Consider the following 15602-nt stretch of genomic DNA (forward strand, 5'->3'; position numbering starts at 1 on the left):
TTTTTAAAGTTGCTGTCAAACTATTATGTTCCTAAGAAAAGCAAAATTAAATCAAAGTAGAATAAATACCTCGGTCTTCGGTAAAGCAAACACTATTAACTTTGTGCAATAAATTGCTTTCCGAGTTAACACAAAAAATGCGGCATATGGTGACGTAACAAAGTTAGATCTCAACGCCATGTATAAAGAAAACCCTTTATGACACGGCATAAACCGTTTTAGGTTGGAGAAGTGTTCTTTTCAATAAACAAAGATACCGGTACCTTACAAGACGCAGCTATTTGCGCGAAGCAAAAGAGAGCCTTGTATGGGTTTATAGTTGCAAAAATTCTCATTTTTGAGGGTGCAATCAGACGCACTGCGCATTTGGTCGAAAACGGAAGGACATTTTAGTCTAAATACGTGATAGAGTTAGTGAGAAGCGTACTTTGTTTTTGTATTTACGTCGGTAGAATAGGCAAAGCGCCTGTCCCTAAAAGTACATTCATCGTTTAACAATTATTGAGTGTCAAATCTATTTTTTATTTTAATTTTTGAAAGACAGCATACGAACTATGAAATGAAACGGATATATTGCCTAAGTTTCGACAGAAAATACAGTTTTACGGAGCCGTTACGTTGCACATGAACATTTATTATAAGCTAGTTGCCATCATGACCTGTTTGAATTTGTTTGATCAAAGCAAAAAGAATATAACCTTTTGGATCAAAGTATTTAAACATGACAGATCGGTTGTGCGATTTTTTTATGTTTGCATCATACGCTTGACTAAGCCTAATGACTTTTAACCCTTTTAGCTTTTCATGCGTGACCATCGTCAATACTGATTTCTCAATTAAGAAAGAGTGAGACTTCTGTTCTCATATTAAGTAAAGTTTAACCTAAGTAAACTCGAAGAATGTTCCAAGAACCAGAGAAAAGTGGAAATGGCGATGGCGCAGAGGGGTAAGTTAGCACTGCACAGTATCAAACAATGGATTAAATCTTGATTTTTTAATTTTATGGAAAGGTAACAGTTTAGTCAGAGTTATTGTAATCTGCTACTATAAAAAAGAAATTTTTTTCTAATCAATCTGTCTGGAAAGTATAGCAGATCTCAATGAGACTTTGCGGGTGCACAGCCGAAAAAAAAGTGTTACCGGGTGCACAAAAGTTTAAAAGTGCATTCGCTTTGTGTATAGCAGGGGTAGCCAACACGTCAATCAATCACCACATTTCACCTGGTCCATCGCATTGAATATATGTGTTACATCATTACAGTAGCGGTCGCACAGTGAAACAATAAAATGACTAATTGTGTTCTGGACAAGTGGAATAGAGCATTCTTTAACGTAACAAATTAAGCTCCATCGCTGGCTTGGAATGCAATGAAAGCTTAAAACGTATTATAAGAGTTCTTGTAATTTTTTTAGGGAATCGGTCGTAGGCGAGTCTCTAGAAATATTTCAATTGATTGCAATCAAACATAAGTTGGCTTCACCTAGGGTTCCTCTCCGGGAATGTTTCGAAGGGAAATTCCTGGGATTTCCCGCGAATAAACAATCCCGAATCCTAGGAAATTTTTTTTAAATCCCGGTTATTCAGCAACATAGCAAAGCTTAAAAAAAGTGTTGTTTATGACTGATATAAAGAAAAAATTATTACCAACCCTGTTAAAGTCGTTGCCTGCGTTGCTTTATTTGCGCTTACCAGTGGAAAAACTTAATTAAATTTATTCTACCAATAAAAATGCGTTTTTTTTAAATAAAAACAAATCAGGGTACTGACTTTAATACGAGAAGGTCTAGTAAGATTGCAGAAGCAAGACTACAGAACATAAATGAGCTTAATTAAATGTATGGAGCTAATATAAAATAATTTTGAATATTGACATAATTTTAAGAACAATTTTTTTGCGTGAATCCCGGTATTTCCGGGAATTTTAATTTTTCAATCCCATTTCCGGGGAGTGACAAAATGCAGGAAAAAGAGGAACCCTAGCAACACCTGACATATAGGAAATCGGACAGCTTATTTGATTTTGGGCGGTGCATTTTAGGTCGGTTAAAAACGAACTGTGGATGCACATAACCAGGGTTTATGTATTTCCAGCACCCCTGCCCAAAGTTCATCAACTGATGCAGAAGCTCCTGAAATGTCAGCTGGGTCGTCCATGGCAATGAAAACCTGGGAAATGGAAAACAATATTGAGGTGGTCGCCCTATTTCTTTACATAAAAATTTCCTTTTTTAAGGATCTAAATTGTAGTGAAGTTTTATGTAATTATCTATAAGTTTACTGATTTTTTTGCAAGATGGATAAATTATTTTAATATAAGATGCCTATATTGCTAATTAATATATTTTTTATAAACAAAATAAATTGTCTTAAACAGTGTTTGTATTTATGTTTTATAACCAAGAAGGTTTAATTACATCTTTAAATTATAATATACTGCTACACATAGTTAACATTTTTTTGTTTGTAGCCAATTTCCTCTATTGACGAAATGTACAAGTTTGACCCGCAAGGCCAACAAGACATGCTAACAGCCAAACCATGGGTGAAAGAGTAAGTATGAGCTTAATTAAGTGGTAAAAAAATGTTTTTGATATTTATTAACTGGGCTGAGAATTTCTAACTCACGGAAAATTGAACTGTGTTTAAAGAATTTAAGCCCTATATTTTCAACCTCCTGATTTACTAGTAAAGCTTTTTTAGCTCTGTATGTTAAGTAGTGTAGTAAGACTATTGCCGTTTAAAGTTTGTCTGTAATGTTTTAGCCCACACTACTTCAAGAACTGTAGAGTATCTGCACTTGCTTTACTGAAAATGGTCATGCATGCAAGATCTGGTGGAAACCTGGAAGTCATGGGACTGATGTTAGGAAAGGTAAACTAAAAAATCAAAAAAAAATAACGTTTTGGTATCATTTTTCATCCAGTAAAATAATATAACCTGGATACATCTTATTTCATTGTTTGGTCCAAATTATTGGTTAAATAATGACTTTTCTTCATATTTGTTTGTATGGTAAAACTTTGAAAGGCCTTTGCACCAAACATTGCTTTTGTACAAACTAAGAAGTCAAACATAGGTTAAAAATGTTGCTAATGTGTCTACAGGTGGACGGCGACAACATGATAGTCATGGATGCATTTGCTCTTCCTGTCGAAGGAACCGAAACCAGGGTGAATGCCCAAGCGGCTGCCTACGAGTACATGGCTGCGTATATCGAGAACGCTAAGGAGGTAAGGCTATCCATTCTAACTTGGTCATTATATTATTTGTTATAAAAACTTACTTCATTTATTAACATGATAGTCCATTAAAGTGAACTGCTTTACCAGACTGTACAGGCTTGCCAATGAGATGTTAAGCAGTCTTTGAAAGTCTTTTTACTATTTTGCATGTTAAAAAATGTCTTTTAAACCTCCACTCTTTCCAATAGTCTTTAAATTATTGTTTTGCAATAACTATTTGTTATTGTGTTGACCATGCCATTTTTGCTTTAGAATTATAATAAAAAAATTCCGGCGATCAATTTTCTTTTGAAAAAGTATTTTTTTTACCATTGCTAATTTGCTAGTACAGCAATATATTTTATGCTTGCCAAGTTTCAAACTTAATTATGCTATTTAGAGTTATGGTTAGGCATAAAAAACGACTCGTAATATTGGGGAATATTTATTCATTTTGGTATTCATTTTTGAAAACTAATCAATTGCAGGTGGGAAGAAAGGAAAATGCAATCGGGTGGTATCACAGTCATCCTGGTTACGGCTGCTGGCTTTCTGGGATAGACGTTGGTGTGTTTCTGTGCTTTTATTAGTGAAAAACAAACCAGCATGGCTTTAATTCATGTTTTTTGACTTCAAAGGTACACAACTTCTTCACCAGCAGTTTCAGGAACCTTTCCTTGCAATAGTAATCGACCCGACCAGAACGATTAGTGCCGGCAAAGTAAATATAGGAGCTTTTCGAACCTACCCAAAGGTGAGTCACCATTTTTTTGTCTGCTTTCAATGTAGTACTTTAAGTTATTATCTCTGTTGAATATATGTACACATAGTAGATTTATCATGGTAAATGTAAATTTGTCTGGCATTAGATGTTTTTTTTATTTAAAAAACTAATTGCATACACTTGTCACATAAAATATTAAAATTAGAGATACAAGCAGTTTGACACTTTTCCGGTTCAGGTTCAAGGATTTTTTCAATAGCCGGTTCCTTTCGGTGGAAATTAAAAGTTACCGTTAGAATTCGGTTCAACTCCCTGCAAATTAAATTACATACATTTATTTTTCTTTTTAAAATACAAAAACAACCAATAACATATATTTATTCTGTACATATCGAAGTTTTAGCCAGAAATTAACCCGTTAAAAATTTGTTTGCATAACTAATCCTAACATTTTTTACTTTTAGATGAACTTAGAAAACGATTTGTACGTTACAGGGCTACAAGCCACCAGACGATGGCCCGGACGAATACCAGACGATTCCGTTGAATAAGATAGAGGACTTTGGCGTCCACTGCAAGCAATATTACTCTCTCGAGATGTCCTATTTCAAGTCGTCGCTCGACCGAAGACTCCTCGCGTGTCTCTGGAACAAGTACTGGGTATCGACGCTGAGTTCGTCAAGTCTGCTCACTGTAAGTCAATAGACCTTTCTGGTGTCTCTGTTTTATTCGCCTATTTTTTCTGGTATGGCCGACGTGATTTTAACCTCACTGCAGGCAAGATTTTTTTCTTGCAACACAACCCTGATTAGGCCACCCGTTTCGGCAAAACTAATCCGAAAATATCACTATATTATGATGAGTATGTTGTAATTATTGGTTAGTACTACGTTTACAGTATGTACCCATGTAAATTTAATAACTCAATTTCACAAATTTCTTTTTTTTTCCTGCAGAAAAATGGATGTTTGCTAGATTAAAGGATTTAAGGAATATAAAAGTAAATAGCACTAACTGTAAATTGGTATGGGTTTGAGCCCATTTAAGGAAGATGTTACGATTTTAGGATAACTTGCCTCACGGGTACCTTGGGAAAAATAGGTTACCGAGAAGTTTGCGTAAAAAACAACAAAAAAGTTTACAACTTTAATCAAATAAATATTTTTAATTTTATCGGCTTATTTTGTACGGTTCGGCATAAGTGGCCGATAGAAACCTAATGGGTCTCTAATATATTATAATAAGTACTGTTAATTCCCCTTCTGTAGTTACACATGTCCACTATTTTCGGAGAGACTGTCGGAGAATAAGACCTTTTTGGCCCTTTTATAAATCCAAAAATCATCGTGTCTCCCTCCGTATTACAGAACGCAGAGTACATGACTGGCCAGGTGCTGGACTTATCGGAAAAGCTTGAACAGGCCGAAACGCAGCTGAGTCGGAGCGGCAGCGGCTACACTTTCGACGCACACGACAAAAAGTCCGAAGACAAACTCACCAAGGCGGCCAAAGACAGGCAAGGACATAACACGTCTAGCACTATATTTGTAAAACGTGGTTAACATTTTCACTTGCATATTAGATTTGAATTGCTTTCTATACCGTCAAAACAGACGAAGGCAAAAATAACCATAGTCTTTTGTCCCTTGTTATGTTAGGTAAAGATATCACGTTTTACCTTTAAAACTGATGTGTTTACGCCTGTCACACAGAGGAAATTCAAAGCGGTGTGATTTGACGCTTTGTAATAAAACTATTAAAGTATTCTGCGCTATTTGTTAACAAAAATATAAACATATACTCTCCTTTTGTTGACTAAACTCTCCCTAATAACTACAGTTGTCAGATCTGTTTCCACACAGGGTTCACATGTGCTTTATAGCCTCGCCTTGGTCCTTATGCCTAATTAAAGGCCACGCTATACTATTATGCTTTTTGTAATCCTGAAACACATTAGTTATAGTTGTACTAAAACTGAATCGTTTTACTTTTCCAACAGCAAAAAGCTTTCGATAGAGGCCATTCACGGACTGATGTCGCAAGTTATTAAGGACAGGCTATTCAACCATAGACCGAGCAACAACGAGCAAACGCAGCTCACCTGATCAAATGGACTGAGTAGCCTTCTGTGGCTGTTTAATCAAAACTATATATTCTCCTTGCGTCGTTTATTTTTCTATTCATGTTCCAGTGCGGAGATTTGTTTCAGCAGTTGAATTTTAGTGTCAACTCTCACCAATATTGTCCAAGGGGTGTGACAGTTCCCGATTTGGGCTCATTGTTTTTGTTATTTATTTTAGTTGATTGTGCAAAATATCGTACCCTCGATTTTTTTGACGGTTTATTCTACAAATGTGATTTGAAAACATGTCTTGATGGTCTTAAACAGAAGTATTTTGCCGTGTGGCTTTTTAAGTGTTTCAGCAGGTGAAAAAAGATTCGTCTGACTACAGATAATTTACGTTTTGAACAGGCCATTAAATATATCTCAAGCAATAATATTATGCTATTAAAAAAAGAGAAAAAAATGTTGTGAAAACTCGAGGGGATCGCCAAAAAACGATTCAGGTTTAGCCAATTGAAAATATTTTTTAGCAGGGCTAACATTTGGCAAAACTGCAGAAGTATTAAGAAAAACCGACGCTACATTATTACTATTGACGTTTATTGCTGAAAAAGCAAAATATTTGTCAAGTGCCTCTAGCGTCACCTTGTGGCATTAATAAAACATTGAGCAAATTCCTGAAAAGATCGTGAAAATAAAAATTATACAACCGTTTATCAAATACCAGGACCACAGTTACTGTCCGACGTGTCCGTTTACACTTGTCTGGTTTGGATTGCGACCATATGGCAGCAGAAGAAGCGGTCGCCGTTTTTAAGTTTCGTCGTATTTGCAATGATACATCCAAACCCTAATGCCTTTGTATGAAGTCAGCCGTAGCGCAGTTTGTAAATGTAATCTAAAAGTCTTTTTTCATTCTTATCACAATATTGTTATTTTAGTCGAATTACTTTCCGGGTAAACTAAACTTTAGGTCTTGGCAAGAACAAAATAATTAATTGGGATTTCAGACAAAAGCTACGGTCCAGCTATTTCTTTAAACTACTGTAGAGCTAGACGTTAATCGTGTCAACTCCTAAATATACAAACGGGAATTTTTCGCCACGTAGCGTAAAGCATCAGCAATGTGTTGTTTAAATGACTGTAGTATTATATGATGGGGAAAATGTAGTTCATTACAGGACTAAATTGTTTGGTATTAATTTACTGTTCATTGACTAGCGTGTTATTGGAAAGAATGGTCTCTTGTTGTTTGTTTTAAATGGGCTAAATGGATATCGTCCTGCGTTCATCGAATTTACCAAATAATGCATAATGTTGAGGGTGTATCGAAGAAGGTTAATTATATTGATATTTGAGTTTATGTTTAAGTTAGTATTTTAACTCAAATGTAATGTAAAATTTAGTAGGCGTTTAAGGTTGAAAATCGGCGCTAATCCCAGAATCCTAGGCCTATACCACTTTTGGGCGCTCTTTCACTATTGTACGTAAAAATGGGTAACACTAATTTACGGAATGATGAATGGTCGGAATGGTCGGAACGCTCACAGTATTATTATTAAATATAATAACACTTGACCCACCTTCACCCAAACGCTAACTCCCACCCTAACTCAAAAATTGTGTGTTGGTTTAATAATTGTTTTAACGGGGTAACACTTAAATTAGTGAGCGTTCCGACCATTCCGACCATTCCGACCATTCCGACCATTCGTCATTCCGTAAATTAGTATTACCCGTAAAAATTAATAAAAAAAAATTTTCTTCAAATGCCGCATACCACAACACATATTGTTTGGGTTAGGGTGTGGGTTAGCGTTTGGTTGAGGGTGGGTCAAGTTATTATTAATAATAAACAGAATATTACTTGACCCACCCTCACCCAAACGTTAACCCTAACCCAAACAATATGCGTTGTGGTATTATTGTTATTTTTTTTTTTGCATAACGTTTCACGTACAATAGTGAAAGAGCGCCCACTTTTGTTTTACTGTAACAAAAACTATAGTTGTCAACATTGAAACTACAAGAAATAAATAAATATAATGGGATAATTAATATAATAGTAATACTTCACCCAACCCAAATGCTAGCTCACACCCTAACCAAACTATGTTACCTTAACACAAAATTTTGTATGTTAGTCTTAAGCAAAATAATTAGATTCCTGACAATCATTGAAAATACATTTTACACAGTATTTTATATATATATGTCATATAATAATATTACATTAGTATAAAGTAAAGTTATGTAGCCTAAATCTACTTGCTTGGATTTAGTGTTATAACTTGACATCCCAACTGCTGGTAAAGTCAAAAGTAGTATGTGAATTTTATAAACAGGGACTGAAAAAGCAATCTATGGCCAGTTAGTAAAGTATGCATTACAGATGTTCATTGTTTTTTTTTTATTCTTAAAGGACTTTAATTCTTTCCAAATTTATTTAAAATAACAAAAAAATCAAAGCATGAGTGCCGATACTGCTTCAGATGCAACAGCCAAGATGGGCGAGGCTGTTGCCGAAATGGTCAATGAAACTTTAAAGAATCAAACTTTCACAGCAACTCCGGGCGGCAAAGCAATGGCTTACTCCAGTCTGATTTTAATGGCTGTCGTACCAATTGTGATTGGTTCCTTTAGATCGGTGAAATATTTGGAGGAACAACAGGTACATAATCTTCAGTTTTAATAGATAGTTATATTAAGTTATCTTCAAATAATTGTGTTTGTTTCTTTTTGTGTAGGTTAACGGAGAAAGGCCAGAAACAATCACTAAAAATGATGCAATGAAGTTCCCAATTATTGCAAGCGCAATGCTCTTGAGCATATATGTTTTTTTCAAGGTACTTGTGGCTATGTTCTTTAATGATAAGGGGTACTTTTTGCTTTTGAAGTAATATATTTCTTTTAAATTATTATAGAAGTGCAAAAATTGTTTGACTTCATATATCAATTCCATCTATTTACCCTTAAGTTATTTTTGTTATCATTTTCCTAGTTTTCAGATTTTGTTTATTTTAACTTTTCAGTTTTTCTCTCAAGAATATATTGACATTGCGATTGGCCTTTACTTCTTTGTGTTGGGCGTCTTTGCTATGGCACACATTGCTGGGTAAGTTACAGTTTAATTTTTAAATACTTAAAATACGTACTATTGATTCAGTTTTAAGTGTCAACTTACTAAAAATTGTTGTTGTGAAGTGAGATATACACTTATTAAGTCAAACCCATGATAACTTTCAACAAAATTAGACTATTTAAACAAAATTTTGACAACCTTTTTCACTAGACCTGTTTTGAAGCCATTCATTCCTTCTGTATTTCCCAACATTCCCTACCACATGCATTTGACAGAGGGTGAAGGAGACAACAAGACAGGTTAGAATTTAATGTTTTTTGTTGTTGTTTAAACTTTAAGGATTTTGTAACGGTCAACATTGTGAATGTTATGGCTAGCATTGTGAATATTTTTTTATTTTTTTAACATTAAAAGTAGTTTTTATTTATAAACTTAAAACATACATCTGACAACATGTCATTTTAAACGAACTTTGAAATTTGTTTGCTTCTAACTAGTAATGCTTTTAAAACACATTTACTTCCATTAACTTGGTTAAACTTGCTCAACTTTATCTAAATTTGGTTTAGATTTGATGGACTGGTCATTTGACAGAAAAGATCTGGTTACACTTGGTGGATGTGCTCTTATTGCTGCCTGGTATGGCTTGAAAAAGGTATAAATTAGGTTTATTAGAAAGCATTTTCTCACATAATCTGTTACTATATCGATGTGTATTTTGTTTGTTGTAGCACTGGATTGCAAACAATTTGATCGGACTTGCCTTTGCAGTTAATGGGGTTGAGCTTCTGCAGTTAAACAATGTATCAACTGGTTGTATTTTGCTCTGTGGTAAGTTTTACAAATATTAGAAGTTAATGTACGTATTTACATGGTTGTTTTTAGTGAACTTCATCAAAACTTGTTAGCATAGCATTATCAAAATATGCTACTGATTTCTTACCCTGTTCATCCTTATCTTCGAAAAAAGAAATATTTATGGCAGGGGTAGCCAACACGCTGATCCCGGTTGATCGCCAGATTTCACCTGGTCGATCGTGTTGAATATGTGTTACATCTTTACAGTAGCTGCCGCACACAAGTGACATTAAAATGACCAATTGTTGTCTGGACAAGCCTAATAAAGCGCAATTAACGCTCAAAATGTATTATAAGTGTTCTTGCAATTTTTTTACTGAACCAGTCGATCGAGAGTCTCTGAAAAATATTTTAGTCGATCGCAATCAAACATAAGTTGGCTACACCTGATAGATAGTAATTTAAATGTAGTCAACTTTTTATGATGTGAAATATACCAGTTTCTTAACCATTGAAATAAATCCTTTGAATTCTGCCAGGTCTCTTCTTTTATGATGTTTTCTGGGTGTTTGGAACCAATGTAATGGTGACAGTAGCAAAGAATTTCAATGCACCAATCAAAGGTTAGTTTGTGTAAGATGGCAATTTAAAATTGTTGGGCCAAAATGTTTTAAACTAATTTTATTTTACTTGTGTATTTTTAGTGGTGTTTCCTCAGGATTTCATTGAACATGGAGTTTTTGGAAAGCATTTTGCTATGCTTGGTCTTGGAGATATTGTGATTCCAGGTGCTATTCTCAATATTAAATAAACTATAGATAATTACAAAAGTTGTTTTACATATACTTTGTTTAATGAAATAATTTGGCTAAACTTACATCACTGTCCTTTTTTGTAAAACTTCCACTTTTACTTATTTAAGTAGTAGCATAATTATTGTGTTTTGTTTCAGGTATATTTCTTGCCCTTCTATTGCGTTTCGATGTAAGGTGAGTAAAGTTGTATTTTTGTATCTTCTTGGATTGAAAACAAACTGCCTCACAAATAATTTTTCTTAATTAATTTTCAATTAAAACTTGTTTGGATAATACTAAAAAAAATAGTTTTTGTGTGTTGATGTTTGATTTTTATTAATGTTTTTTATAGCTTGAAGCGTAACCAAAACACCTACTTCAACTCTGGCTTTCTTGCCTACTTCGCTGGTCTGGTTGCAACCATCGTTGTAATGGTTGTTTTCAACCACCCCCAACCAGCCCTCTTGTATCTGGTACCGGCTTGCATTGGTGTTCCACTGTTTGTTGCCTTTGTCAAGGGAGATTGGGACAAAATGTTCAAGTAAGTTGTGTAAGAATACAATTGATTAACTGTAAGAGTTAAATCCACGAAAGTGTTAAATTGCCCCTTTGGTGGTGTGGATTTTTTAGTATAGGTTAAGAACCCTGGGTTATTTCAATAAAAGTTCTCAGCTTTATTACATTTGTTTGCATTGCCAAAATATTTTGAAGCTGGTTGCATTGGCAAGTTATGCACAGGGGTTAAAATAATAAAATAAACAGATGCAAATACAGCCTTATAACAGCAGTATTTGCAATTGAACTATTATAAAGTTTTTGTTTATGTTTTATCACTATTATACCTTGGCACTTGGCAGCCTAATATTTTATGCCTGTTTTGTTTTCTTTTTATTGTTGTTTCACTGGTTTGTCATATATAGTTATTTCTTTTTCTTCTGTAGTTAGCACTCTGGGATAAAACATATTAAAAGACTATTTTATCGGGCAAATGCCGCTAAATATATCTAATGTCTGAAACGATTGTTTTACTTAACTAGTTCTAGTGATTACATTAAATCTACGTCCTTAAATCTAAACCAGCCATTAAAAGTGCAATTTCCTAGACGCTAATCTCAATCAGAAGAGGTTAGTGTAATCCCAATAAAACCTGACAGGAAATCCTGCCAAAGTTTATCTCAAGCGAATAATGCAGTTTGGCCCCATATGCTCTCACTAATTCCCATATTGCTGTGTGTCCAGAAAATCATGGTTTTGCAACATGTGGACCTAACTAGCTTTATGAAACTTGCCTAAAAAATTACTATTTCAAGCGTTTTCTTTTTACATATGCTTTACTAGATAAAAAACTTCTTCTCAAAACAACCATATGCTTTCAACAAACTGTTTTTCCTAATGTGTTACACTGTTTGAAACGTTAATATTTAGTGTGTTTAATCAAAACAGATAGAAAAGCATCACACCTATTTTTTTACGCTTTATTGCAGTGCTTCCCAAACTTTTTTGGCTCGCGGCACACTAAAGATATCTGAAATATTTCGCGGCACACTTTTAACAGAACAACAATAAGAGTCATTTTACAATCGCCCTTAACACACGCTAAATTATATATAAATGTCTCAATATTATTAACTTGCAATCGGTAGTGCGTGTTCAAGTCTAAAATGCTTTCGTGTATGCCTATTCGTAATACAGATACTCTATTTACCAAAATTACAAAAAGTTTCGCGGCACATTTGACAATCTCTCGAGGCACATTGTTTGGGAATCACTGCTTTTATTGTTTTATTGGATTTCATAGGTATAAACTGTTTCAGCTGGGTAAAAAGTGGCCCGGTAGATTCAACCAATTGTCCTATGTTATTACATTGGTTCTGGATTTTCTACCAGTATTTCAACTTACTTTCCTGTTCTAGGTATTCAGATGAACGCAAATGGGAACAAGAAACAAAGTCGAACGGCGAGAAAAAAGACGGCGAGAAAAAAGATGGCGAGAAAAAAGATGACTAGAAGATATCGCATTTCGGCCAGTAAAGTTCTGTAACCTGTTTTTTGGGGGTGTGACACGCTTTTTCTTCGTGGTCTTTGTTGCTTTTTTTTATCTTGTACACAAAAAGGATGGTTGCAAGTCGCAGCCAGAAACATTTTTTAAAACGCGTAATCGTTGCCAACCGTGCGGGTTTTTTCATATGTAAAAGATAAATGTCTCGCTGTAAAGTTATACCAGTGCTTCTCGGCCTTTTTCGCCACACCAAGCATTGGTAAAACAGCGAAATTCTTTTTTACTAAACTTTTCGTCAAGGAAGAAAACATACATCTATATCGTTTTTAATTAGAAATTAATTCGAATTAACTAATATAAACTATATCTTTATACTATTCTGCAGTTTACTCGTATTTCATTTCAATACATCTAATAGTGAACTATTGAAGTCAGCGACCCAAAATTTGAGAAGCACTGTCTTACAGCAATGCTAAAGCGAAAACACTGTTCATGTTTTTCCGTTACGAGTTTTGAGCGAAGTTATTTTGATTTTTTCCTTATTTACGTTCGCTATTTTCGGATTCAGAGCACCATTGTTGTGCCGTGATCTCGAGCTTTTTGGCTAGTGTTAGAAAAACTTCGACAGTTCAAACTGATGAGATTTCCTTCGCCTCTTTGGCAGGGAACACGTTTTTTTTCTATTTACTAAAATGTAAAATCTAGGCAATTTATAGTAGATTTGTAAATATACGAAACCGTTTGCTACTATTTAGCGTTAAGGATGAGAAAAACGGTTTTATGCATTTTAATATCTACTCTTAAATAGCGTCTCAAAATATGTAAATTTGAACATCACTATAGCATAAACCTTGTCATAGCAGTTGTGTTATATAGTTTTCTTACGCTGGTTGTGCTTTTTTCCGATCGTTGCAGCAAATATTTCCCAGCATGTTTAGAAAAAACTTTATATGGGGGCCAATTTCACAAAGGGACAAATTAAGTCGTAGGGATGTCCGATGCTTGACATTTTATTCCAAAACCAATATTTAAAAAAAAAAGTAACGCGATTCGACCCGATTTCAAATGACGTCATTACTATGCTTGAACAATCAAATTGATAAATTCGAAATGCATGAAAGCATTTTTTAAGCTGTTTAAACCCAAATTTGCTTTAAGAGTGTAAGAAGTGCCGTGAATTTAATGCCTAAATCCAATATTTATTTGGTATCGGATCGGCATCGATATAAAGTATCGGACGAGTACCGATACTACCACTTGGCACCTGGTATCAGCTCCGATCCGATATTATCGGACACCTTTCTCGTAATGTACTAACTTTTTTTTAAGTGTTTTTTTTAAATCGGTCTAAATTAAGCAAATCGGATTTGTTTTCAAGCGGCGACAAACTGTCAGTTGAGCTTCACACGAGCTCTATAAAGTCGAGCTGAACTGCTTAAACGATTGCTACCCTTGTGTTTTTTCGTGCAATGTTGTGGCCGTGGTATTGCAAACAAGAATGGCAGACTGAGTCGGTTTGTGGTTTACTTTCCGCTGGAAAACTTGAACGACACGAATTAAAAAAGCTTTAGTTTGGTATAAGATCTGAGCTAATATCACCAGTAGAGATAGACCGATATATCGGCATCTGGAAATGTAGGCCGATATTTTATTCCTGTACAACAAACAACTTAGGTATATAATCTAAAACGTTATTTGGTTTTTATTTTCAATTATTTCAAAGTTTGAACATTTCGTAGGAATATAAAAAAAATCGGTATCGGTCCAAAAAAATGATGTCGGTCGATCTCTAATCACCAGAGTATCGATACTACCACTTGCTATCGGCTCTGATCCGATAATATCGCACATACCTAACCTAACCTAGATATATACAACACCCAAAAAAGCTGATTTATCTGTTATCATGCCTGGCAGCAACAGTTAATACATTTGGAACAACGTGGTCGCACAGCAGTGAAGAATAGAGTTGGATAAAGGCAACGACGTGTTCGTTAAGAAGCAACCGAGTACTACAGGCAACGACGCAATTGCACTTGTAAGAAGAACGTGATAAAAGCGAAATGTGGACGACTGAGTAAAATGAAAAAAAACAGCAACAATTAAATCGAAGGTACAGGATGCATTAGGCGGGAAGAAGTGATTAGGAAATGAACGCGAAGGGAGATAACATCTTTGATAGCAACGTTCAAGTTTTTATAGTTCAAATGCGTTTAGGTTTAGCTTTTTACAAGCAAATGTTCAATTGCTATGTCAAATTAGGGATCAAACTAGTTTTTGCAATGATTAAATCGGATAATACTATGGTGAAATGTAATTATTTAAAAATCGAACAAGAAAAAATGGTGTAATTTAAGCAGTTAGGGATGTTCAACTATTTCAAATTCTGGCCAACTTGCAGGAATGACTTTGTTAAGTTCTTACTAAAAGAAGGGACATCACGGAATATATTCAAAAGGGTAATAATAATTATTTACTTTAATTACCAAAATAACGTCGTTCATCGCCCCTTTTAAGCATTTTAATAGCCAATTATGTTTTGAACATCCCTTAAAAGATCAATTGCTGCAATCGGTTAGAAACACAATAAAATAAATCACAGATTGATAAAACACACACTAAAATACATTATGAGCGGAAAATCATGAATGACTTGCAACAGCTAATAAGGGCAACTGTAGGCTAAAATGAAAAGCAAAAAAAAACACAACAACCTTAAGGCACATTTGTAGTCACCACAGAAAAAAAAAGCGTTGACGATTGTACTGCAAGATCTCATTAAAAGGTTAAGAAACACCTACCAGGAAAAAAAGGGACGCGTAAAAATACGTATTAGATCACAGTCACACCTGATTGGCCGCGACTTGGGCATAAAGTGCGTCACTTCCATAATACTGTCACATCGTTTAACCAAAACA

General features: G+C 34.6%; 2 protein-coding genes across 2 annotated transcripts; both read left to right on the plus strand.

Annotated features, from left to right (window-relative positions):
* The first annotated feature begins 812 nt into the window (after positions 1–812).
* Positions 813–6337, plus strand: LOC146157249 (COP9 signalosome complex subunit 5-like). Its single transcript, XM_083388308.1, has 10 exons — positions 813–946; positions 2093–2192; positions 2469–2551; positions 2764–2872; positions 3106–3231; positions 3711–3789; positions 3861–3976; positions 4442–4639; positions 5314–5462; positions 5946–6337. Exons 1-10 carry the CDS (start codon positions 900–902, stop codon positions 6049–6051), a joined length of 1113 nt encoding a protein of 370 aa, XP_083244434.1. The 5' UTR covers positions 813–899; the 3' UTR covers positions 6052–6337.
* A 2099-nt stretch (positions 6338–8436) lies between these two features.
* On the plus strand, positions 8437–13207 carry LOC146157250 (signal peptide peptidase-like). Its single transcript, XM_083388307.1, has 11 exons — positions 8437–8682; positions 8759–8857; positions 9044–9126; positions 9304–9392; positions 9663–9748; positions 9825–9924; positions 10431–10514; positions 10596–10679; positions 10844–10880; positions 11038–11226; positions 12599–13207. The coding sequence occupies exons 1-11, from the start codon at positions 8482–8484 to the stop codon at positions 12690–12692; spliced, it is 1146 nt and encodes a 381-aa protein (XP_083244433.1). The 5' UTR covers positions 8437–8481; the 3' UTR covers positions 12693–13207.
* Positions 13208–15602: the final 2395 nt, after the last annotated feature.

This window comes from Ascidiella aspersa, chromosome 4, assembly GCF_963924565.1.
Source record: "Ascidiella aspersa chromosome 4, kaAscAspe10.2, whole genome shotgun sequence".
Taxonomy (NCBI): Eukaryota; Metazoa; Chordata; class Ascidiacea; order Phlebobranchia; family Ascidiidae; genus Ascidiella; species Ascidiella aspersa.

What these genes read in the sequence shown, in the direction of transcription:
- LOC146157249 (XM_083388308.1), top strand. Translation starts at nt 900, where the DNA reads ATGTTCCAAGAACCAGAGAAAAGTGGAAATGGCGATGGCGCAGAGGG. An exon ending in GCCAAACCATGGGTGAAAGA is followed by an intron (nt 2,552 to 2,763) that starts GTAAGTATGAGC and finishes GTAATGTTTTAG; the next exon opens with CCCACACTACTTCAAGAACT. An exon ending in GTTCGTCAAGTCTGCTCACT is followed by an intron (nt 4,640 to 5,313) that starts GTAAGTCAATAG and finishes TCCGTATTACAG; the next exon opens with AACGCAGAGTACATGACTGG.
- LOC146157250 (XM_083388307.1), top strand. Translation starts at nt 8,482, where the DNA reads ATGAGTGCCGATACTGCTTCAGATGCAACAGCCAAGATGGGCGAGGCT. An exon ending in TGGAGATATTGTGATTCCAG is followed by an intron (nt 10,680 to 10,843) that starts GTGCTATTCTCA and finishes GTTTTGTTTCAG; the next exon opens with GTATATTTCTTGCCCTTCTA. An exon ending in CTATTGCGTTTCGATGTAAG is followed by an intron (nt 10,881 to 11,037) that starts GTGAGTAAAGTT and finishes TGTTTTTTATAG; the next exon opens with CTTGAAGCGTAACCAAAACA.